The sequence below is a fragment of the Raphanus sativus genome, chromosome 2, assembly GCF_000801105.2.
Source record: "Raphanus sativus cultivar WK10039 chromosome 2, ASM80110v3, whole genome shotgun sequence".
NCBI classification, from domain to species: Eukaryota; Viridiplantae; Streptophyta; class Magnoliopsida; order Brassicales; family Brassicaceae; genus Raphanus; species Raphanus sativus.
The window spans coordinates 30,555,826-30,579,398 of NC_079512.1; the positions used below are offsets into that span (position 1 = coordinate 30,555,826).

General features: G+C 34.0%; 5 protein-coding genes across 6 annotated transcripts; 2 read left to right on the forward strand and 3 right to left on the reverse strand.

Annotated features, from left to right (window-relative positions):
• The first annotated feature begins 7,763 nt into the window (after positions 1-7,763).
• LOC108829252 (protein RGF1 INDUCIBLE TRANSCRIPTION FACTOR 1) lies at positions 7,764-9,882 on the forward strand. Its single transcript, XM_018602917.2, has 4 exons — positions 7,764-8,021; positions 8,578-8,775; positions 8,860-9,078; positions 9,345-9,882. The coding sequence occupies exons 1-4, from the start codon at positions 7,959-7,961 to the stop codon at positions 9,546-9,548; spliced, it is 684 nt and encodes a 227-aa protein (XP_018458419.2). The 5' UTR covers positions 7,764-7,958; the 3' UTR covers positions 9,549-9,882.
• A 2,007-nt stretch (positions 9,883-11,889) lies between these two features.
• LOC108829638 (putative RING-H2 finger protein ATL53) lies at positions 11,890-13,083 on the reverse strand. Its single transcript, XM_018603261.2, has one exon. The coding sequence runs from the start codon at positions 12,908-12,910 to the stop codon at positions 11,993-11,995; it is 918 nt and encodes a 305-aa protein (XP_018458763.2). The 5' UTR covers positions 12,911-13,083; the 3' UTR covers positions 11,890-11,992.
• A 3,427-nt stretch (positions 13,084-16,510) lies between these two features.
• LOC108842205 (RING-H2 finger protein ATL29) lies at positions 16,511-17,891 on the reverse strand. The gene has a single exon (XM_018615045.2). It carries the CDS (start codon positions 17,602-17,604, stop codon positions 16,705-16,707), a length of 900 nt encoding a protein of 299 aa, XP_018470547.2. The 5' UTR covers positions 17,605-17,891; the 3' UTR covers positions 16,511-16,704.
• A 1,819-nt stretch (positions 17,892-19,710) lies between these two features.
• LOC108842206 (uncharacterized) lies at positions 19,711-20,901 on the forward strand. The gene is made up of 3 exons (XM_018615046.2): positions 19,711-20,228; positions 20,317-20,489; positions 20,573-20,901. The coding sequence occupies exons 1-3, from the start codon at positions 19,779-19,781 to the stop codon at positions 20,679-20,681; spliced, it is 732 nt and encodes a 243-aa protein (XP_018470548.1). The 5' UTR covers positions 19,711-19,778; the 3' UTR covers positions 20,682-20,901.
• Positions 20,902-21,007: 106 nt separating this feature from the next.
• LOC108842204 (AT-hook motif nuclear-localized protein 13) lies at positions 21,008-23,171 on the reverse strand. 2 transcript variants are annotated; one of them, XM_018615044.2, is made up of 5 exons: positions 22,364-23,171; positions 22,199-22,254; positions 21,970-22,101; positions 21,714-21,875; positions 21,008-21,636 (listed from the first exon to the last, which is right to left on the reverse strand). In XM_018615044.2, exons 1-5 carry the CDS (start codon positions 22,926-22,928, stop codon positions 21,274-21,276), a joined length of 1,278 nt encoding a protein of 425 aa, XP_018470546.2. In that variant the 5' UTR covers positions 22,929-23,171; the 3' UTR covers positions 21,008-21,273. The 2 variants fall into 2 exon arrangements, with proteins under 2 accessions (XP_018470546.2, XP_018470545.2); XM_018615043.2 differs by having other exon boundaries at positions 22,340-23,170.
• Positions 23,172-23,573: the final 402 nt, after the last annotated feature.

The following is a 23,573-nucleotide window of genomic DNA, read 5'->3' on the forward strand; positions in this document are numbered from 1 at the left end:
GCTTTTCCTTCTAAAGCAGCAGAGTTGGAGATTTCATTTATATCTGACCAGAGGGTTTTCCTGATTTGATCGTCTGTAGACGCGTAGATGCAGGACACAATAATCGGGGTTATGTAATCCGGAAGCTTGACAAGAGAGGTCACCATCTGAAGGGATTTATGAATAACAGTGACTTGAACAGTGGGGTGCCATAGAATCCAGACCTTCCCCAACTCCGAAAATTCATAGTTAGCGTCGAAACCCCAACCAGGAAGAAGAGAATTAACAAACTTACTTTGCTTTACCCGCTGTACATGAGTCTCTAGGAGACATCCAAAAATTGGTCTATGCTGCTTCAACCATTTTTTAAATCCGGTACGGTGACTGACCATATTAAAGCCACGTACATTCCAGCCAAAAAGGTCTGTATACATAAAAATTATTTGAGTTTGGGGCCTTTGCCCCTATCCTTTTTCTTCTGCCTCGAAGAAATTACTTCTGTATAGTCCGAGTCTGCACTAAGCGGTGATTGTGGAGAGTCTATATCTGATGAATCCGATTCTGCCGATGAAGTCTCAGCAGATGCCACAATAAGAGGAAGGTCACCCTTTGTGGCAGGTAATCTGGTTCCATCAGGTGTGCTAGTTTCTCCTATCTCCAAACGAGAAAAGGAGGTTTTAGTTTTACTCGGTGAAGAATGCACAGATCCGCTCTTTACTGCACCAGAAGGAGAAACCTTAGCGACATCAGGAGGTTTCGAGGAGCCAGAGGTGTTAGACTGTTTAGCCCCAGCCTTTCCTTTGATACGGGTGCAGTCTGCTTGTAGGTGACCTGTCGATTTGCAGAATTTGCAAGTGATAGGTGCCTTTTTGCAGCGCCTGAGAGAGTGGCCTATTTCTTTACAGAAGGAACAAACCTGAGGCATCCAAGGACTCGAAACCCGGATACGCTTTATCTCCCCTGATTCAAATCTCGCATTGACTGCTTCTGGCAGAGGTACTCTTGGGTCAATGATGGTGAAGACCTTCGCCACTTCCAGGTTAGTTTTATTTGCAGTTTGAGGATGAAGGAATTTGGGTTCTCCAACCTGACTTGCAATGTGCTCCAGTGCATCCTCGTTGAAGAATTGCAGAGGGACATCGCGTAGTTCTAACCATATCGGGGCGGTCGTTAGCTCTGGTTTCGTTGGGACAATACCAGGCTCCCATTTTGCTACAAACATCGTCTGTCCTTCAATCTGCCAGAGGCATTGCTTGAGGACGTGTGCTCTAGTTGAAGCGTTCGGGATCCGGAAAAGGAAAGCGAAGCCTTCCATTTTAGAGACTGTAATATCCTTAAACTGCTTACTCCAGATTCCGTTTACTATCGTTTGGATAGTTCCCTGAGACGGCGGATCAGAGTAGAATTGCCCAATGATGAAACTATCCCAAGATTTCTTGTTTTTTTCAATGACAGAATTTGGGATAGTAACACACGACTCTCCGGATGGGAGCAGGAAGCTTTCTCCTTTCTTTTGCAGTTTCTTTGTGGGCCCTTTGAAGAGATGAGTCCACAAATCAGGCTTTCCTGTGGGTGCCTCAGAAGTCGCAACTTTGCCGGAGTTGTTTGAAACATCAGCTTCTTTTAATGGAGCGCTTTTTGAGTGAACAGGAGGTATCTCGCCTTCCTCCATCTCATCACCGTCTTGATTTGTTACCGGGTTAACCACCGGAGCGGCCTTCGCAGAGTTCACTGTTTGAACAGTGATTTGGTTTCCAGATCCAGTTTTTGGGTCTGAAGTCGGGTCCTGGATTGAGGTCGCAGAAGCCGTAGTGTGAGGTTTGTCTTTCTCTGAGTTCTGTAGATCACTTGCGGGTTCTACTGTCGCTGAAGAGATGACATCCGATTTCAGGTTTTCAGATCCAGAGGCTGGTTCTGATGTCGGGTCCTGGGTTTCATCCACAGAAGCCAATTGAGAGGCTAGGGCCTCATTTGAGATCGGAGAGACCTTGACGACGCTTGAAGACGCAAGAGAATCTAGAGCTTTTGAGCCTGAAGCAAGCGGACCTGATGGGAGTTTAGGAGGAGAGGCCTTTTTCGAACCTTTTCTCTTTCCCATTGCGTTGGAGCCTGCTCGAGCACCAGAAGACGGTGGGCGACGCCGCGAATGACGCCGGAAGATGACAGAAAACGAGGTCACTTTGAGAATTGGGGATTTTGAACAGTGTTTTAGAGAGAGAACTAAAACACTGTTCAAAAATGTAATAAATGAATTGGGGATTTTGAACAGTGTTTTAGAGGTCACAGAAAATGACGCCGGAACTCTTGCTTTCGTTGATATGGTTAATAAATGAATGCAACTTCTAGAAATGTAATAAAGAAATGGGAATGGACGATGAGGAGGGAGCCCACCAGCGTCACATATTGCGTGCCGTGTCCAAGTGGTTCAATATTGACTAAGCCTTTCAATTGTTTTTCTTCTCCTTTTTATAGTATTTTTTTTTTTTTTTTGGTAAACATGTTAAGAAATTTTATTTTATTTTATTTTAGTTTTATCGTCAAGGGATATGTAACTCGTCGCTATATGTTTTAATACTATTCGTGTTAAACCAAAAAGTTGACATGAAAAGTTATGCATAGTTTGAATTAGTACTATGTAATGTAATGTTTTTTTTTTGAGCAACCGTAATGTAATGTAATGTAATAAGTAATAACCCGTAAATTGCTTCATTTTGACTAAACGTTCAAAATGTTTTTTTGCCAGTACTATATAATAACAAAGTTAAATTAATAAACATAATGTATTTATGTGTGTAATATGAAATGCTATGATGGGAAAACATAATGTAATTACAATAATACAAAACAACAAACACACAAACTATCTATGAAACGTAAGAAAATAATGTGAAAGTCAAGTGGCGTCCTTTTTCAAAGTCAATGGACAACAAAAGCGCACACAAGGCTTGTGCGTTTTTCACTTTTTGTTAAATTACTGCACACATTTTTCAAACAATTAAACATTTTCAGTTTTAGTATCGACATTGTATCAAATATGCTTCAGCTTTTCTATTGAGAGAACAATTTGGCATCTTCATTCATCTACTCATCATGTATAATATCTTTTATATTATCATATGACGTGTATGAAATGCATATTATATGTTTTCTTTAGTATATTTAGTCGTCATTCTTTTATTTTATTTTTTGAGAAAATAAAATAAAAGACACGCTATAAGATTCAGTGATTAATCATCGATCGGACCAACAAATTGCATATCCGCATGAATGGAGCGTGTAATTAACAACAAAATTAGGAGAATCTTATAATATATAATACATGAAATTGAATAAATAGTATTATCTTAACAAGAACTAAGACTTTAATCATATAAAACTCAGTTATTAACATATTTTGTTATGTTTGATATATAATTTATGTAGTTATTAATATATAACTAGCCTTCTCTGGATGTCTTATAATGTGATGGAGTATATAGTAGGAAACGGGCCTTGTGGTCAAGTGACAATGGACGGGCTTGGGACGCTAACACGTTTCAGGTTCGATCCTCCTGCTATGCGAAAGTAAGTCATATTGTTCTGTTCATCTAACGCGGATATGGGTTCATGCTTTAGGACCTATTTGAATACCCAGGAGAAGGGGTCCATCCGCGGGCTTACGACTCCCCTAGATTCAACTAGGTTAAAAAAAAAATTAGCAAAAAAAAAAAAAGTAGAAGTAGAACATGTGTTTTGTTCAATATGTAATATGGGAAAATAAAATGCTCATCGAGTTTTGAATTCAAATATGATATTATGTATAGGGAAATATGGTTACTCAAAGCTAATTGTCCTTATATATAAGATGAGACATAACAGCAATTCAAAAAAAAACGTTTGGTATATAAAAGAAATTAATAACTGTGCATATGATTTTCGATACTCAAAGGACATGAGTCTAAAATGAAATTTCCTTTCAACTGATGTATGTTGGAATAGTTAGTACTGACTTTGCTATGTCTATATAATTAAACCGGAACACCAACCAAAATCAATAATAAATTAAAAAGTGTAAGTTTCCATTGTTCAATGGTTTAACTAAAAATTCGTTAATGTTTCTATCTTCAGGAGTCTAGAATTCAAATTCTAGAAAATTCTAAATTATGAAAAAAAATTACAAGAGATCTTTAGTTTGGTGCATAACATACCAACAAATATAAATTTTGATAAGATAATAGAATTGGCGGCCGTAAAATCTAGGTGTTATTATCCATTTTTAACCTATATTTCTTCATTTATTTCAGCTTTATTAATAATGTCGTAAAAGAGTACAGATGGATTAGGTAGTAATGTCCAATTCATGAGCTTGTGTCCGCTTATTGCTCGCTTTAAAAGCTATAACATGGAATTAATCATTGATATTATCCATCTTCTTTTATATTATATACACAAATCTTATTTATATTATAAATAGTATAAATTTGATATTCAAAATTAATAACTAACATGCTTATAATGTATGCCAAGTATATTGATTAAATTTGACACATGTAATAAATGCAAGATAAATATTAGAATTTTAAATGATTTAAATGCAAAATAAATATAATATAATTTATATGACATATGGCCGTAATTACTTTATAATGATTTCTTAATTTATATGATTATATGTTAGATTTTTTCATATAAAAATGTTTATTTCAGTTTTAAAGTTTACAAATCTGTGTTTATCATACGCTTTATTTAAATATTTATTTTATCAGTTATTTATATATAAGTTTAAATAATATAATATTTTAAAGTTATGTTATATTATTTATTCTAGAGGAGTTTCTTATAAAAACTTTGGGTAGTCTAATTCAACTTCAGTTTTTAATTAATTATATAAATGTAGTTATGATTTATAAAACATAACTTTTAGATAAATCAATATAAATTTTGATCTGTAATATGAATAGAAAAATTATAACTCTGTACATTGTTTAATTTATATTTTAAATATTTTATTTAAGAATTAAACATGTCTTAATCTAATCCACCAATAATAATAAGAAGAAGAAATTGCTGCTACTCACACTAGTTCCAATTCATCTTTATGTTTAGTTTTGGACATTCAGGTTTTAGGTCGGATATATTAAATTTACAAATTTATCTTTTTAGTTTTATTTTAATTAAAAAGTATCATTTTAATATCTTATGATTACCTATCAAGTTAGAATAATAACATATTGAGTTCAATTCTAATTTGTAATACATTTTAAAACTCATAAAGTAAACATATATAATTTGGATTCAGATTATATTGGTGTGGTTTGGTTCGAATATATTTGAAGTAATTTTTTTTAAAAACAAAGCATGAGAAAAATACTTAAATTGAATAGAAAATAATACAATGTACATATAACTGATAAAAATAACAACAAAGTGTACGCTATAGATATAGTAGATTTATATCTTAAAAATCAAGTTATGAAATACTTTTTATAGGTAACTGGATATTTAAAGTATTTATTTAAGTTGATCATTTGAATTATTTATGTATGTTTCAAATATTTATGTTGATTATTAATTTTAAAATTTTGGATTATTTGTTCAGATTATTTAATAATACGTCGGATTCAGATATGTTTTGTATTACATTACAAAATCGGTTAGGATATCTTAACATTTTGGATTGAATAACTGATCATATTTCTTCATTCAGGTTAGATTCCAATTCTGCATTTTTTGTCCAGTTTCCATCATAACTCCGATTTAAAATAACATTACTCCAAAACTTTTTTCTGATTTTGTAAGGATTTTACCGTATATCTCTATTCAATAATTCTGTTTATTTTATTTTACTATGGTCATGTTTTACAATATTACGTATATAACTTAATATTGTCATCATGGTCATGCTTTACACATGTTGAAAATAGTTAATTATCATATATAACATTATTAAATATTATATGATGATATATATAATTTAGACCAATTATATCCGGTGTTAAAAAAGAGATGACAATTAGATGGAGACCACCTGATGCAAAAAGAAGAAGAAGAACATATTAATGGGATTTGTAAAGGATATATATGAGATGTTAAAGCTACAATAATGGAGCAATGGTTATCTCCACTTGGCTAACATAATAGTATACTAGACCTTGACCCGCCCGACCAGGCGGGTATTTATTTTCTGTTTTTATATATTAAATGATGAATTTGTAATATTTGCACATAAATTCCGATTAAAAATTAATTTTTACAGTTATAATAAAACTTAAAATTAAAAGCTTAATAAAATATTTTGATACATAATTTAAATTTCTTAATAAAAATAATATAGAGGTGGGTCATATTTTTTTCCAATTTCAAAATCTTAGCATCCCAATAAAATAAATTTATAAATACATAAAATATATAAACCATATTTGGAACAATATTTCTATCAAAATAAATTTGTTAAAGAAAAATAATTTAGCGATGTTGTTGTTTATTTCTAGAGTTTGACCTGTGACCGTATAAATATTTGCTTTCATTTTAAATTTTTATTTGTACTAATGGTATAATATATATATACATATATATTTAAATTAAAATGTATTACATAATTATTAATTAAACATTTTAAAACATAAAAATTTTATTTATTACGTTGAATAATTATATTTTGTGATTTTGATCGTCTATTATATCACCGTGTATCATATAAACAAATCCAATATTTATAACTTATTATATTTATATTATGAAACCATTGTACTAATAATATATGAATAAATTATTTTATATTTTATTTATATATTATATAAATTGATTATGATGTGTGATTTTTATTTTATTATTTATACCAATAAATATTAAAAATATTTAACATGTTAAAACGAAGTATATTGGGAAATCTATTTTCGTAAATATTTGATTAAAAAAATCTATTATTTAAATTAAGAAAATACATTAAATGTTTAAATCTATTATTTAAATTAGAAAAAAATAAGCATACTTAAATATAGGTTCAATAAAGGGTTCAATAAAGACAAGTATACTTAAATATAGGAAAAGACAATCATACTTAAATATAGGTTCAATAAAAACAACTATAATTAAGAAAAATGCATTTATAAATCAGAAAAGACAACTATAATTAAGGAAAATTAATTTATTACTTCAGTGGCATTATAATGTAAATAACTACAAAAACTTAGGGGTATTTTCAAAGTGTACTTCTATTTTAATAATATAGATGTAACTCGAAAACCTAACTTTTCCCAAATAAAAATTAAAGTATGAAACTCCATATTAATAACGAAAGGAAAATTCGTATTTATACTTAAATACTTAATGTGTAACCCAACTTAAACACCTAATGTGTAACCCAACAATAATGCTGTAACCCAAGAAAAAAACAATAATGATGTACTGTAAAGCTATGTAACGGAAAAATATTAACCAGTATTTAATGAATGCATGATGAGTTTTTAAGATAAGTCCAATAATGACAGAAACATATTTCAAAAAAAAAATATACATAACAAAATAGTGAAAACAGACAAATTAATTATAGCCAAAATTAGAAAAATTCTTAATAGTATATTAAGATTATAATATGTAGCTATGAGTCATAACCTTAACAAAGAAGGGGTAAGATTCTTTTTTTTTTTTTGTGACAAGAAGGGGTAAGATTCTTGTAATATTTTTTTGATTATATTGTTTTAAGATATGCTGAAGAGAATATCGCAAAAAGAAAATTAGATTTTCTCATAGTGGAATAATATTAAATATATTATTTTGAAAATAATTGAAAATAGAAGGGAAGGCGAAGGAGGTTTTGTTGGTCGACTTTGCCAAGATAAAGAGAGAGGCCATCTCTTTTCTCTTTCCCTTTCTCTGCAAGAAATTTCCACACTTTCTCTCTCTATAACTCATTTTCGTTCTCTCTAGGAAAAGAAAGTTCCAAGCTTTACTCGAAAAAAGACTCTGTTTGCTATCCTGCCATCAAGTTTCTCACGAAAATGGCAATCGAAGATCAAGAGAACACAATCCGAGAAATCAAGCCTAAGAACAGAAGAATCATGGTATTTCAAACATACCATTTATCTAGAATGCTCTGTTTTACTCCATCTAAGTGCTCTGTATTTCAAACAATACACTTTTATCTAGAATGCTCTGTTTTTTCATCTAAGTGCTCTGTTTCCTGTACCTAACAAAGGGATTTGATTTGATCTTGAAGAATCAGAACAATGCTCTTTTGAAAGTTTTTCACCTTCTTCTACAGGCTTTGATTCCCTTCAGTAGTTTTACTTTATTTGGTGTCACGATTTGCTACAATATGCTTTTCTATTATATACCAATTTTTATACTTTTAAAACCTCAGAAATCCAGTAAAATAGTGAGCAGGAATCTGGAACACTTATGGGTATTGATACGTTTCCTTCGTAGATAACTTTTTAAAATTGAAATATAAAAAAGAGAATCAAATTTGAAACTTGTCCCACAAGAAGAAGTTTATGAAGTTCAATGGTGGTTTAAGAGATATGTTTAAATGGTCTCTAGAGGTATATATAAAATAGTTAATGATATACCAAATGGTTATGTTCTGAAACTGATCATCAAAAATCTGTATCGGTTTAGGGAGCTGGTGGACCGGAGGAGGAAGATAACCGATGGCCGCCATGGCTTAAACCTCTGCTTAAAGAGCACTTCTTTGTTCACTGCAAGTTGCATGTAGACTCTCACAAGAGTGAATGCAATATGTATTGCTTAGACTGCACCAACGGCCCGCTCTGCTCTCTCTGTCTTGCCCATCACAAGGATCATCACACCATTCAGGTGTGTTCTTGCAGTAATTTCAAAGTAGTTTCATTGAAAGAGTTGACGTGTGTGTTTGAATTTGTGTTTGAATGGTTTTGGCAGATAAGGAGATCTTCTTATCATGATGTTATAAGGGTGAATGAGATACAAAAGTATCTTGACATATCAGGTATCCAGACTTATGTGATAAATAGTGCTAAAGTCGTCTTCTTGAACGAGAGGCCTCAGCCTAAGACAGGGAAAGGCGTTACCAATACCTGCAAAGTTTGCTACCGTACTCTCGTTGACGACAGCTTCCGCTTCTGTTCTCTTGGCTGCAAGGTACATTTGTTCAACTTTACATTTGTATTTGAGTCAAAAGGAAGAATCTTTGGTATCGGGTCTACACTTGTTCTCCCTCTTTACACGTTTCAAAACAACATTTATATGAGTAACATCCTCACGTTTTTTAAGGGTTTCTTACCGTTTCAACCAAGAAAAAGATGAAAACTTTTTGAAATGGGTCATCTTGTAACGACTCTTTTCTCAATAATCATTGTCTGATTAAATTTTATTTTTCTTTGTTTTTTTTTGGGAATGAAACCAAGATCGCTGGATCATCTAGAGGCTTTGAAAAGGGAAGGAGGAACCTTTTGACGGAATCAGAGGATTCAGGTAGCAGCATGGGAATTGGGAGGAACATATCGAATCTCCAGAGTTTCAGCCCATCAACACCTCCACTGACTACATCTACTAGTTGCAGAATCGCCAAGCGAAGAAAGGGAATCCCTCACCGATCTCCAATGGGATAGAAACCGGTTTAAAAGGAAGAAGCAAAAGAGTTAAAGCTAATACAGAAGCTTTGGCCATTTGCTAGTTTCTTGATCTATAAGATTATACTTAAAAGGTATACAGAAGCTTTGTCTCTTATCTTTTTTTTCATATAATGGAAGAAATGGTCTTTTGGTTGTGTTAGCAAAAAGAAAAGGCCTTAAGTTAGGTTTTATCCTACTAATGGTAAGTCTGTGAATATGTAATGTGCTTTGTGTGTATATATGGATGTGATACAAAAAAGTGTAGAAATGGGAATATAGGGATTTTAAGGGGGTGAAAATGGGAATAAAACAAAGTTTAAATTTGTTTTCATTCATGTTTGCATGATGTAAAAATTGGTTTGGTTAGATCCTTAGATGCATAGGTGGATGGATCTGGAATAACAAATAAATAATGAGATTCCCTCCTATCTTTTATTCGACAATTTTTATAGTGTGAAAATTTTCAATAAAGATTGCCTTTTCTGTATAAATGATATACAATATAACCTATTTAAATTAATATTCGATAAATTAATATACATTAAAAATCTCTATAAATTAATATAATTCTATAGTTTTAAATTAAGTTTTCGGTTCAATTAGTATATCAGTAAATTAACAATATCTATAAATTAATAAAAAAATATAATTTTGGTATAATCCCAACATTATTAATTTATAGAAGTTTTACTGTACATAATTTTTTTCTGGTAAAAATACAAAACCATGATACTTAACAAAATTACAAGAATCGTTTTATTTTTAAATGCATAATAATACTCCCTCTGTTTTTTAAAGATACATATTCTAGACTTTTCACATATATTAAGAAATCACATTAAAAATGCATTGATTTTTGTGAATAACAATTTTCCATAACTTTTGACCAATAAAAATTCAATAAACACAATTAATTTTCTTGAAGTTAACAGATTTTCATTAAATAATACATTGAAAAAGTAAAAAATGTATTTTTTAAAAACAATTTTTTTTCTAGAACATGGATCTTTAAAAAACAGAGGGAGTAGTGTGTTTAATTCATTTGGAAGGTAAGAGCATTTTTCAAAAAATTACAAGAATCATTTGATTTTTTTTCTTTTACGAAACCAAGCGTTCGTAACTTGGTGGTAAAGGAGATACAGTTGTACTGTCCGCCACTCGGGTTCGAGTTTTGACTACAACGGATTTAACATCCCTTTTGTTGGGGCACTGGACTCCTTTCGGGGATAGTTGGGAATGTGACTACCCATATACCAGAGTTATAAAAAAAAAAAGCATTTTTCGATTGTATGATAATAGTAGGATGAAACGAATCATCGCAAGAGTTTGGACTTCGAAAGTTACATTTTCGTCTCAAACATATTAGTACCGTATGGTCCTTATTTAAATCCATGGAGGCACTTTCTTTTGTGTACGACTGTAATTAATTAGTAAATTTTAAATCGTTATATTTTAAAGTCTATTCGGTATATAGTTACATTATACTGTGGTATACATTAATTCTCATGGTCATGGGGCATTGGAAAGCAATTGGTGGGGAAGGTGTAATTTGCTTTCTCTTTTAAACTTTTTTCGAGAAGGAACCATTTGGAAATTGTAAGCCTCAGAGACCAAGGACAATACTAATATATACTCCTCTGTTTCTTTTTTTTTGTCACAACTCCTCTGTTTCAATATATAAATTGTTTGAAGGCTTTTATTGTTTCACAATATCAGTTGTTTTCAGTCTAATGCAAAAAGTGAAGTGAATAATTAATTAAATTATTGAAAATTTGAAATATAATTTGTCAATGACCCTTCTTTTTAATTAAATGAAAAAAACAAAGAATGTTTATCTTAATATTTGTAATTTTAGTCAAAGATACTTATAATTTGAAACCACGGATTAAGTATTTTTCGCATATAGTAGTAAATAGTTTTTCAATTTTGTTTTTTTTCTTCACGAAATATCATGATTTCTCAATTAATACCAATTTAACGAGAGAATCTAAAATTGGGAGGGATACAAAGGGAGAGAAGCCAACTAAAACTCACTTTTAATATGGAAATTTTTAACATGAAAAAGTTGGATACTCTTTTGTAGTTCGCACTATGAAAACCAAAGCATCTAAAATAGTATTTTTTGGTAATTTACAACGAAAAGAAACTTATTTAGTTAAGAACATACTATAAATTTAAAATGTAATAAAATGAAGTTAATGCATGGTGAGTGATGATGGCGAGATTATTATTTTAGAAAATTTCTATGAAATGAAATAAATATATGGATAACAATATATAAAGACAGGGAAAACCTCTTAGCTGGGAATATAAATGTATCCCTGGGGAAAAAAGGAACTGAATGATGAAACGCATCCATTATATGTATCTGTATCAATTTCTCAAAGTGTAAGTACAATAAAATATATTTAAGAAACGAATATGGAGTCAAGGAAGTAGGTTTAGGATCTCCTAGTCCGTCCTTGAGCCCCAAGAACCAATCCACCACTTGAGAGTGATCTTTTAAAGTAGTCTACAAGCTTCACTCTGTTTCCATTTTCAAGATCATAACTTCTCTCCTCCTCTTCTCCGTCTCTGCTCATCCACATAACAATATCTGCGGCCGAGAACCGTCGTGGATGATGAGAACTAACCGAAACACTAACCTCTTCACGAGGATCAAGAACCATCACATTTCCTTCTACTGGTCCAGAACTGCTAGTAAACCGATCAAGATTCATCACCACAAAGACATGATCGGTTTCTTGAGTGGTAGGGACGATGATCTTACCCCGGCAAAGGGGACAATTTGAGTGAGAGGTGAGCCACCGATCAATACAAACCACGTGGAAAATGTGGTTACAATTAGGCAATAACCTTAAGCTCTCGTCTTCGTTAAACTCTCCAAGACATATGGAACAATCTGTAACGTTGATCTTGAGCCCGTTTTGATGCTTCTTCAACTTGAAGAAACCAATCTTCTTTATCATGGCGTCGTCCAAACCGGCATTTGAAGACTCATGAGCAAAAGGGTTGTCATGATCTTGACTTTCTAGCGAGTTAACATCGATAATGAGATCAGATCTACCCGTGTCTGAGGCAGCTCCATCGTTTGTGTCGGTGGCGCAATGCTTTGAGACAAGAGTGTAGTAAGTTGCTAAAAGAAATGCACTTCCAAGGATACCAATAATGGCAATGAGAAGAGGTGAAACACTAGGGTTTGATGAAACACCATCGTTTAGGAGTTCATAGGAAAGTGGTGGTGGAGATAACTTGATGTAACTACACCACTGAGGACAAAACGTGGAACAAAAGCCTTGAGTACAATCTCTTGGATTTATGTATTGATTTAGAGCATTAGGGTTTGGATCGGACTCCATGAAAGAAGAAAACAAAACTTATATCATAATAACTATTATTTTTCTTATATGATAATCAAAATCATTGGACATATGAAGGATGTAAGAAATTGTATACATATAATATAAAAATGTGTGTGATAAAATGTGTTGTGTGTGTGTGACTAAGTATGATGAAATGTCGTTTATATTAATTTGTGGAGTGAGGAAGTTTGATATCTTATAATATAGAAGAGTGATTGATTCCTTTGGTATATGAGAAGCTTGCTTTGTTATCTTTACATGCTTTTTTCTTCTTTTAATATGGCTTTAACTTTGTTCTTTAGTTCTTTTTCTTTTCTTTTGATGAGATAAATGGCTTGTTGACTAAGATATATCGAGAATCTATTACGTAAATAACGTAGCTATGATTTTATTGTCATATGATTCTATTTGAAAGATATAAAATTAATACTCTTAAGTGCTTTTAAAAGAACTAATACAATTCAAAATTAATGAAAAACAAGTTTGAATAACTTATTGGTCCCGAGTTCGTCTAGACTTGGATTTCGGTTTACGTTGTTTATATAGTGGGCCGAAACAGATGATTGGTCTATTTTTGGCACTAGGTGGAAGGTATTCTAAATTCTGGTCAAATAGTATGGTATGTTTTTAAGCTAATCTACTTTCTAGTACTAAATGCATTTTTTTCCAAAACTAACCAGATCAACCGATAGAATTTATTAAAAAATAACTTATCTAAAAATCTTTTATGTTTTACTAGTTGAAATAGTGCCAATGTTATAGATCAATTAAAAATCCTATACACAAAGAAACTCACTGTTCACCGTACTCACTGGAAGATTAGTCCGGTCGGTCCTGGTTGCACATTGTTAACAAACAAAAAAAAGAAGGAATTAGGTGTTGAAACTCTTGAAGTTGGTAAGCTCTTTCTCAAAAGAAAAAAGAAAAAACTCTTGAAGTTGGTGTAAAATGACATGAGAAGGTGCTCAAACTTATATCTCCAGATGTGAGGGATGAATGATTCGCATAGTTAGTGAATGATGTTAATTTTATGTTTAACTTTTTCAATTATCACAAGTTAAATGGTTCATTATATTTTATTCTTTTTTTTGTCACGTACGAAAGAGATAGATCTTAAATGTTAAAAGTTTTCTACATGAGTGTGTGAATATTTAAGTTTTTTATTTTTTTGTTAAACATGTGAATATTTAAGTTGTGAGAATAAATCCTTTTTACCAGTTCCTGAGAGAATGGTTTGAGAGTTTTATGATAGGGAACTTCTTGCCAAAAAAAAAACTTCTTGCCAAGGCTTGTATGAGTTAATCCAGTCTTGTGGCTTACTTTTGATGGTGCAAAACAAAGGCTGCTTTCTCATACCAATTGCCCTTTTTGAGGGCATTCCAATGAAACATTGGGATGTGGTCTCTATTTTTGTGGACCAATAATTTGAAAAATATAAAATTTAAAAGTAATAAATAAATAATTTTAAAACATACTTAGTTATAAATAAAGTAACAAAACACACTAGACTAGTAAAGTACAAAACACACCAAACTAATAAATTTATACAAATAACTAATGGTATTACTACAAAATATAGATATTTTTAAAAAAAATATGTTTGAATCTGTTATTTGTTCCAATACATATAATTTTTATAGTAAATAAATGTAGCATAATTCTTTGATTTATTTTTTGTGATTTAAAAATAAATTTGTGTGTGAGCTCTCGTAAATTTTAGCACCGCCTCTGCTGATATTGCAAGATCAGATACAGTATAACTGTTTGATTCTTAAAGTTTGATTATATATATACTAACAATTTGGACCGTAGTTGGAACTCGAAAACAATTGACTAAAACTAAAATCTCAATTTTCTTTTTAGAAACAAACTTCCCTTTTACGGTATCTTTTTTAGATAAAATATTGAATAAAACCATGATATCAATTTGCTTTTTGTCTTCTATCAATTCTTTTTTTTCATGATTCAAGAGAAACTCATTTGAACAATTGAGAACATGAATAAGAATACTTCCAGCAGATTCGTTCAGTTTCATCTTTTTATTAGACATTTCTATCTATTACCACTACCATTTACCAAGTAGATAGGTCACTGCTAAGTAGAATAACATAGTCCTTACTTAACATGAATGAAGCAATGATTCTGAATCATTCCTTTTGTTTCCTTTAAAAATACAACTAATTGTGAATATATTATATATATATGGATATATATATATAATCATTCTTGTAAATGTTAAACTCATTTGACCACTTTCTGACGACAATTATGGATAGTTATGCACATAATTCCGGGGTTGCTGCTGGTGAAAAATCCACCGCACGGCAAGAGGACCATTGTTCCTGAGCCACCGGCCTAGACATCTCCTGTGTGGCGGAATATGCAATAGAAGAAAGGGGAGCCAGGGAAGTGTAAACGACTTAACCGAAGCTTCTTTCAATAGTGCTGAAGCAGTTACACCAAGACCTGATGTATGGAGATGCCATGGACAAGGAGCAAAGGCTCCTTAGAATCATATGTTATATGTATTGCTGTTGCAATGGCAGCTCTTCTAACCACAGAGTCCACATTTGAAAATGTCTGCAAACTTCAACAGAGAAACAAGGCCGAAGATATACTAATTACTTATGCAGCACACAAAGAATCCCATAGATACATTAAACAAGGAAATAACTCAGTTCGATGGTTACCCATCAAGGGGCACCTGAGCAAGTTAAGCCTCTTACCCGAACTAGTGCTGATAACCTCTTTCCCAGACTGAAACCATGATGATAAATTAACGGATGACTGATGACTAACAACTTGATGGTTGATATATGTATAAGTATATACGTATGATTTTGAGAATTCGTATAGTATTTTTAAATTTTTATTTAGTTCATTATAAAATATGTATTAATATAAAATTTTAGAATGAAAATACATGATACATGAAATTTATATAGTATTTTGTTTTAATATGAAATACGCACTAGTAAAAAAAAATGTATGATGCTTAAAGTTAAAGTTCAAATAAACTCTTTTTCCTATTTTGTTATATAAAAGTCAAACTAGGCGTGCAGATCAATTCAAAATATTGGTATATTATTTGGTTTCTGGTTAATTCAGATTATAAACAATATGTCTAAATGAACCGAACAAAAAAATGGATTGGTTCAATTTAATTAGGATATCTCCGTTTTAACTATTTGTAACTGAACTGAACTGGAATTTTTATTTTAACATGATTTTAGGTTAAATTCAAGTAATTTTAGTTATATTCTGATATTTTTGGTTATTCAGTTAAATATTCATAATTTAAGTTGTTCGGTTCAAAATCTTGAATATGAGTCATATGGCAGTATAAATAAATATTATTTAATGTCAGGATTCACAATAAATAGTATGATTTTATTATGAATTCAAAAATCAACTTATTATAAAACCGAACTAAAACTGAAAATTTTGGTTTGGTTTAGTACAGAACCGCATGGCTATATAAAACTTGTGGAAACATGTAGGTCTACTATTTCAAAACTGGAGTTAGTTCTGCATATAAATTTGATTTAGAAACGTAAAATTTTACACTATAATAGACAGTCACAATTTGGTTTAACATTCCACAAAATAAATTGTCCGCTTTTATTAATAAATATAAATAAACTGTATAAAATCACTAACAACACTAATTACCATCTCAAGTCAAAATTTCTACCTAAAAGATGTATATAATTCATTACAACAACAAGAAAATAAAAAGAACCTTTTGTCAAGAAAGAAAAGTATATATCAGTATAGTATCTACTAGTTCTTCAATTTTCTGATTGTGTAACAACCGTTTGGTTGGAAACTTCACCAAACCGGCGATGATCATATCTTTCGTTTCTAACAAAATCAGCAAAAGTAACACAACTCGCTGTTTGGCTATGCCCTCTTGTAACCTTAATCTTGACATGCTCCGGTAATCTCAGTCTGTACTTATCTTCTTCCTCCGGCTTATTTCTCACTATTGAATGTCCCGTGGAATGCGATCTCGAGAATTTATCCGGCAGAGTTTGTTCTTTTCTCGATCTTTCATTGTTTAAGCAACTGTTTTGTCCTGAAGACGGCCAACTATCAATCTGTGTTGTTATTGTTGTCTGATGATGCTGATCGTCGTCGTTGCTATTTTCTTGAATCACATCAATGATCATCTCATCGACGTTAGGGAGAGTAACGGCGGTGTTTTCTGGCGGTGGAGGATCAAGATCACGGCGACAAACGGGACAAGTTTTGTGAGATTCGAACCAGAGATCAATGCATTCTTGGTGAAACACGTGGTAGCATGTGGTCAAGAGACGCAGCACATGATCTCCATCGAATTCTAGTAGACATATAGCGCATTCGAGGCCGTACTTCTCTTCCCGGAGATCTTTAACGGAGGAATAAGGAAAAGTAGGAAACGAGTTTATGATGCGAAGTTCGAGGCCGGGGTTAACCGTGGGAGCCTCTGGTGGCTGGATGGGATTTTCGGTTGCTTCGGCTTCTCTTTCTCCATGGCGGAGGCGCCAAGCTTGCATCATGGTGTCGAGAAAACACTTGCAGAAATAAAGCGTGAAGAAGCCTATGAAGAAGAAAACGAGGAGTATGACGGTGAGGATGACCGTCAGAGGCGGTGTGACGTAGTTTTGTGATGTAGAATGTGGCGGTAAAGGAGAAGAAAATGTCGACATTACGGTGGCCGGAGACTGATTATCTCCGCCGTGAGATTTCTCATACACGAAACAGAACAAGAGATATGGTATTTTTTTATTGTTTTTGTTTATAGTTTTTAGTTAAAAAAAAACTTTTATTTGGTAGTGTGTGTGGGAAATGTGTGATGGGGTGGAAGTGTAGAAGTTGTGATTACTAAAAATAGGAACTGTGTTTTGAGTTTGGAATGGTTTTGTTTGTTGCTTGGTTTGCTTACTATGCATTGAACGAGTCCTGTGTGACATTTGCTTGACGTTAAGCCACTTAGTCCTTAAAAATAGTATACTCACTTGTTAATTTGAGTCACCTTCTAACCAAAAATAATAGGATTTTGTTTTTAGTCTGCTGTCAAACACGTTTACATGTCATAGCTACTGAAGCATGAAAGTTACTATATATCTACATCCATTATATGTAAAACTCCTTTCTCAAAGATAGACAAACTGCAATTTCAATGCATTTTTAGTGACGAACAAGATAATTTGAGATTAGGTAGTGAGGATGGCTTGATACTTTGATTGATCGGTGCAGTTTGGCATCAGCACCCAAAATGTAGAAATTAAGAACTCGTCGGTCTTTGAAGTTCTTTACCACTCAATTTTTGAACTTCAATATAAATCATCATCTTTACCACTCAATTTTTGCAAGCTATGGTTCAGTTTCAACATCTTTGGTTTTGGCAAGGTGAACAAAGACTCCAATCACTGCCGTCTTATCTTCCATTAATGTTATCCTGCCTCCATGTGACCGAATGATATAATGATGCATTCATAAGAAATAAGGATGATACTAAAACCAACAAGATACATAAAGCGTCGTAATCAACAAATCACTTATCACTAGTTATTTTAGTATCATTAACTAGTCAAGTAGGTTGAGTGAAGTTGTTTCCATTTCCATGTTACCTTTAACAATGTGAAACAAAATTTGACGAAACTAAAATTCCATATTTTCGTCACATACTAGACAAAAAGAAACCTTATCTTATCTTATCAAAAAAGAAAATTTGCCAATTGTAAGTGTAGCCATAGTGAATCTCAGATCTTCAAGATTTCACAGACAATACCAAAGATAAAGAAAATGTCATATTGTGATATTAATCATTCACAATTCACATGTCAAAATCATTTTTCCCAAGTGGCAAGTACACTAGAGATATTAAGCAAAAAAAAAAGAAAAGGTACACTAGACATGGTATATGAACATGAACTGAATAATAAAAACACTGTCGTACTCGTAGTGATAACTATGACACCGGCTCTGGACACAACAATAAAGACATTACGTCAAATCAATCGTTGATAGATAGATTTTAACTCCCTACATGATCGAAAAAACTATTGAGATAATTAGTGAAAGCTCGATTACATATATAGATGGGAATAGCGACTTATGATCATCTATATACTTATGTTATACTAACACTGGTGTGATCTCTCAAGTATTATATATCATCAAATCGTTAATCAACTTTTATAGTAATACATGGAGACAAAACCAAAAACTACAAGCTACAAGCAAACGTTTTGTCTTTATCAAACACCATTGTTTGAGTTGCCAGTTGCCACATTATATTATTGACATGACAACAAAACTCAAATCGGGTAAGAGGTTAAGAGTTTCGATACACAAGTTCTTACGATTCTGGCACGCTAATGGTATTCGATAAAGTTGAAATACAATGGTAAGGGTGGTTTCGTACTTCTGTGTGCACACAACTGACAACGCAAACTACAAAATCCATCGAAGAGTAAAAAATATCCTACACTCACCTAAGTACGAAGAACCCGTACAGCCTCACCAGGTCCCACAATCACCTCCACGTTTCATAAATGTAGCAGTCAATCTCTCAGCCCTTTACGTGCAAACCCTTCACATGTCGTAGCTGATTCTTCCCCTCAAATTATATTCATCACATCGGACGGCTGATAGAAAAACCAACTTTAAGTCTATTACACGAAAGAGATGACGTGGCGAGAAATTGGCGCGAGATTGTAAAGTAAAAAGAAAAAAGTCAAACGATCCAACGGTGGATACGAAACACAAGTCGGATGATTGATGAATCTCTATAAATAGGAAGAAACGAGAGATTCGTTAAATGGATATAATCTCACACACTCTCGGGAAGAAGATATAATCGAAGACAAGCTTCGTGATGAAATCTCTTTTAATGAGAACCGGTTCGATGCCGGTTCAAAACCGGTTTATCCCGTCGACAATCTCCCGTCACAACTCGGTCGAATCGCTATCCACCCACGGCGATAACAAACTCTCCGTCGGCAGGATCTCGATCGACGCCAAGTCCAGGGCGGGGATGCGGAGGGTGCTATCGGAAAGCGACGTGATTCGATCGGAGAGGAGGACGTCGAAGAGCGTCGGATCAAAGCCTTCGCCGGCGAGAATCCCGGAGGACGACGAGACGGAAGAGGAGGAGGAGGATGGATTCTCCGGTGGCGGTGGATCTGGTTTTAGCGGCGGTAGAGGAGAAGACGGAGGAGGCGGTTACGACGGTAGGAGGAGGATCGGTGATTACTATCGGGAGATGTTGAAGTCGGATCCGAACAACTCGCTTCTTCTGATGAACTACGGCAAGTTTCTGTACGAGGTATGAAAGGTGATTCGACTTTTTATGGAAGCTTGAGGTTGAAGTTAGGTTTATTATAAGAGTTTGGATTTTTTTTTTTTGATTTTAGGTGGAGAGAGATTTAGAGAGAGCAGAGGAATATTACGGGAGAGCTATACTTGCGAATCCAGGTGATGGTGAAGCTTTGTCGATGTATGGGAAGCTGATATGGGAGACGAAGAGAGATGAGAAGAGAGCTCAATGTTACTTTGATCAAGCTGTTAATGCTGCTCCTGATGATTGGTATGTTATTGAGTTTGGATTCTTCTTTGATGAGTTTTGTTTTTTTTCAGAATGTTAAAAGGTTTGTGTGACTTTTGTTGCAGTATGGTTTTGGGATCATACGCTCATTTCATGTGGGAGGCAGAGGATGATGATGATGAAGAAGAGGTGATGATGGTTGGTGCATCACCAGCTATGGTTTCTGCGGTTTAGAAACGGCCTAAAGAGTTGTTAACAGGAAGAAGAAGAGGAGCAATGGAGAGACTGTGACTTTTATGTATTTTGATGAATTTTCTAACTCTTTTGTTTTACTTGCCATGTAATAGTAATCTGAAGAGCAATAAACATATATATATATATATATATGTGACAGAAAACGAATGTAATGATATGATATGTAAGAGGTAATAAAAAAAGGCTTTTGTAATTAAAAGTTTTGTGTAAAAGGTTATAGCTCTTTTGCAATTTGGTAGAGAAATTAGTCAGTTTTTCTTTTTTCTTTTAAAACGGATCACTGGTTGTTGATTTTAGTATAGGAGTAGAAAAAAAGAAAAGTCTTTGTGATCATCAGTCAAAAGAAACAAGGGCACAAACTAAAGAAGATGAACTGAGACCTACTTTAACATCTCTGTCTCTCTATTTATCTAAAACCAAAGCTGAAGTAAAGAGAAAGTAGGAAGCATAAGAAGAAGAAGATGATGAGAGAGTAAGAAGAAAGCTCAATCTAATTTGAAGGAGACATGTGTAAACGGAAACAGAGAAGTAAACTGAGACCAGCCAGCCATGAGAAACGGACCATCTCTGTTTACTGAGGATTGTGGCCAGGCCAGAGGTGAGGATGGTACATCTGCTGCATAGGCATTTGGTGAAGTGGTTGCGGCGGAGGAGAGTTTCCAAATAGTCCGTGATGATTGTTGTTGTTGTTGTTGTTGTTGTTGTTATTGTTGTTGCTACCACGGTGCAACGGAGAGTTACTTTCGTTTTCTTCTGATGAGTCGCTTGAATGCTGCTGTCCCTGAGACCGAGGAGGGCTTCCTGGTCCACCACCACCACCACCAAAGCTCAACATATTGGCTGGTGCTGAAGCTGGCTCGGGAGTAGTATTCTGAACTCGCGCTGCGCTTTGTTTAGGTTTCTTCACTTCTGGTACAAAGCTTCCAACTACGACCTATATTAAAACCAGAAGTAAAGTCAGCGTCTTGGAGATTGTGTGAATTTAACTCGGTTTAAGAAATGGGAGTAAACCTGAACTTGTGATCCAGCTACAAGCATTCCAGCAACACAACCACCCACAACCTGACCATCTGGTCTAGCCAGAGATACACTCAGACTACCAGTTTTAGTCACAGTACCATTACTCTCAGTATTCAAGAAAGAGCCTGACATAGAAATAATCTCATATGGTCCCTGCATATACAACAACACAAGATCACAAAGGCAATCCAATGATTTAAAAAAAAAAACATAAGCTCAAATAGGACATGCAATATGTTAATAGTACCTCATACTTAACAACTCCACTAGGATTGCTAGATTGACGAAACATCACACTAGAAACAGCTCCTGTAGCTGAGAGAATACAGATCGCACGTGGTCCTTGATGCGTAAACGCCACCACCTTCATAGCTATGTCCTGAACATAAGTTTATAACCAACAGGAAACACATCAAAACAGACAAATTCAAAGATCAAAGCTTATGAGATTTAACAAGACAAGAAGACCACATTACCTCTCCAGTTTTAACCTCAATAACATGCGGTGTAAACCCTACTCCTCCTGTTCCTCCTGCTCATACAGACAAAACCCAGAAGTGTAAAAGAGTGATCTTTGATTTGATCAAAAAAGACAGATCCGAGTTTGAGACAAGTACCTAAAGCATTAAGCTGCTTCTTACCAGACCCAGGAGGACGACCTCTGTTCCGTTTAGCAGGCGGATCGGTAGAGTTAGCACCACCGCCGCTATCACCAGCACCGTCATTTCCAGCGCCGTAGGAATTAGAAGCAGAAGGAAGAGGAGAGGTAGGAGCCAAAGCAAGACCAATGCTGCCATCAGGAGCATACTTCCTAGGCCTACCTCGCTTCTTCTTAACCTGTTGCTGCTGCTGCTGCTGCTCGATCCCGAATCTCATCGACTGCTGCTCCTGCTGCTGGTGCTGGTGGTGATGAAGGGAGGAAGGCGATCCTTCGAATCCGAGAGACTCGAGCGTTTTCTGATCCATCATCTGTTGCTGAGGATGGTGGTGATGAAGGTGAGGCGTGAGAGAGCCGAAAGGTAAGCGGTGGTGGTGCATCGCTGCTTGAGATGTGGTGGAGGTGGGACCCATTAAGGAGGAGGGGGCGGCGTTAGGGTTGTTGTTGCGATTGAAGGAGCCCATTAGCATCCCAGGCGGTGGTTGTAACTGCTGCTGCTGATGGTGCTGTTGCTGTTGCTGTTGGTGGTTGAGTTCTCTAGAATCCATCGAGAGAGTAAAGAGGAAAGGAAGAAACTTTCGGTTTCTCTCTCTCTCTCTATGGGGGAGGTTTTTGGGTTAAAATTAGGGGGTGGTGGTTTTTCACGGAGACACAGTTTTCTGTTTCGCGAATGCCGAGAAAATAGACGAGAAAGTGCAGGTTTTTGAGTTTTATGCGAAAGCGTGTGAGCTAGCTAACAACTCTCTCTCCTCTCTTCTTCTCACTGATATATGATAATCTCTCTATAGAGAGAGATGGATGGATGATGTGTATTGGATGGAGTATTTTATTTTGTTGGTTTAGTTATTAATAAACCGAATTAAAGAAACAAATCCTCGGTCTAGGGTGGATTTTTTTTATTTAGTTTTTATTAATGAAATAAATCTAAGTATCACTTTTCAGGGGATTTTTTGCTTTTTAAAAAATATTTTTAGGGAAATAAATCTGAACATATAATTTAGTTAGGATTTGGTTAGTGAATGTGAAGGAGAAGATTTAAGGAGGAAGTAAAGAGTTTTGTCTTTAATGATGATGTTCAGTCCAGTCCTTACAGTTTGTAGTTGCAATGTACTCTTTGGATTTGGTGTCCTCCTTTAACTCTTCCCTCTCGCTCTCTCTCTCTCTCTCTCTTCTTTTCTTTTGTAAAAAAAAAA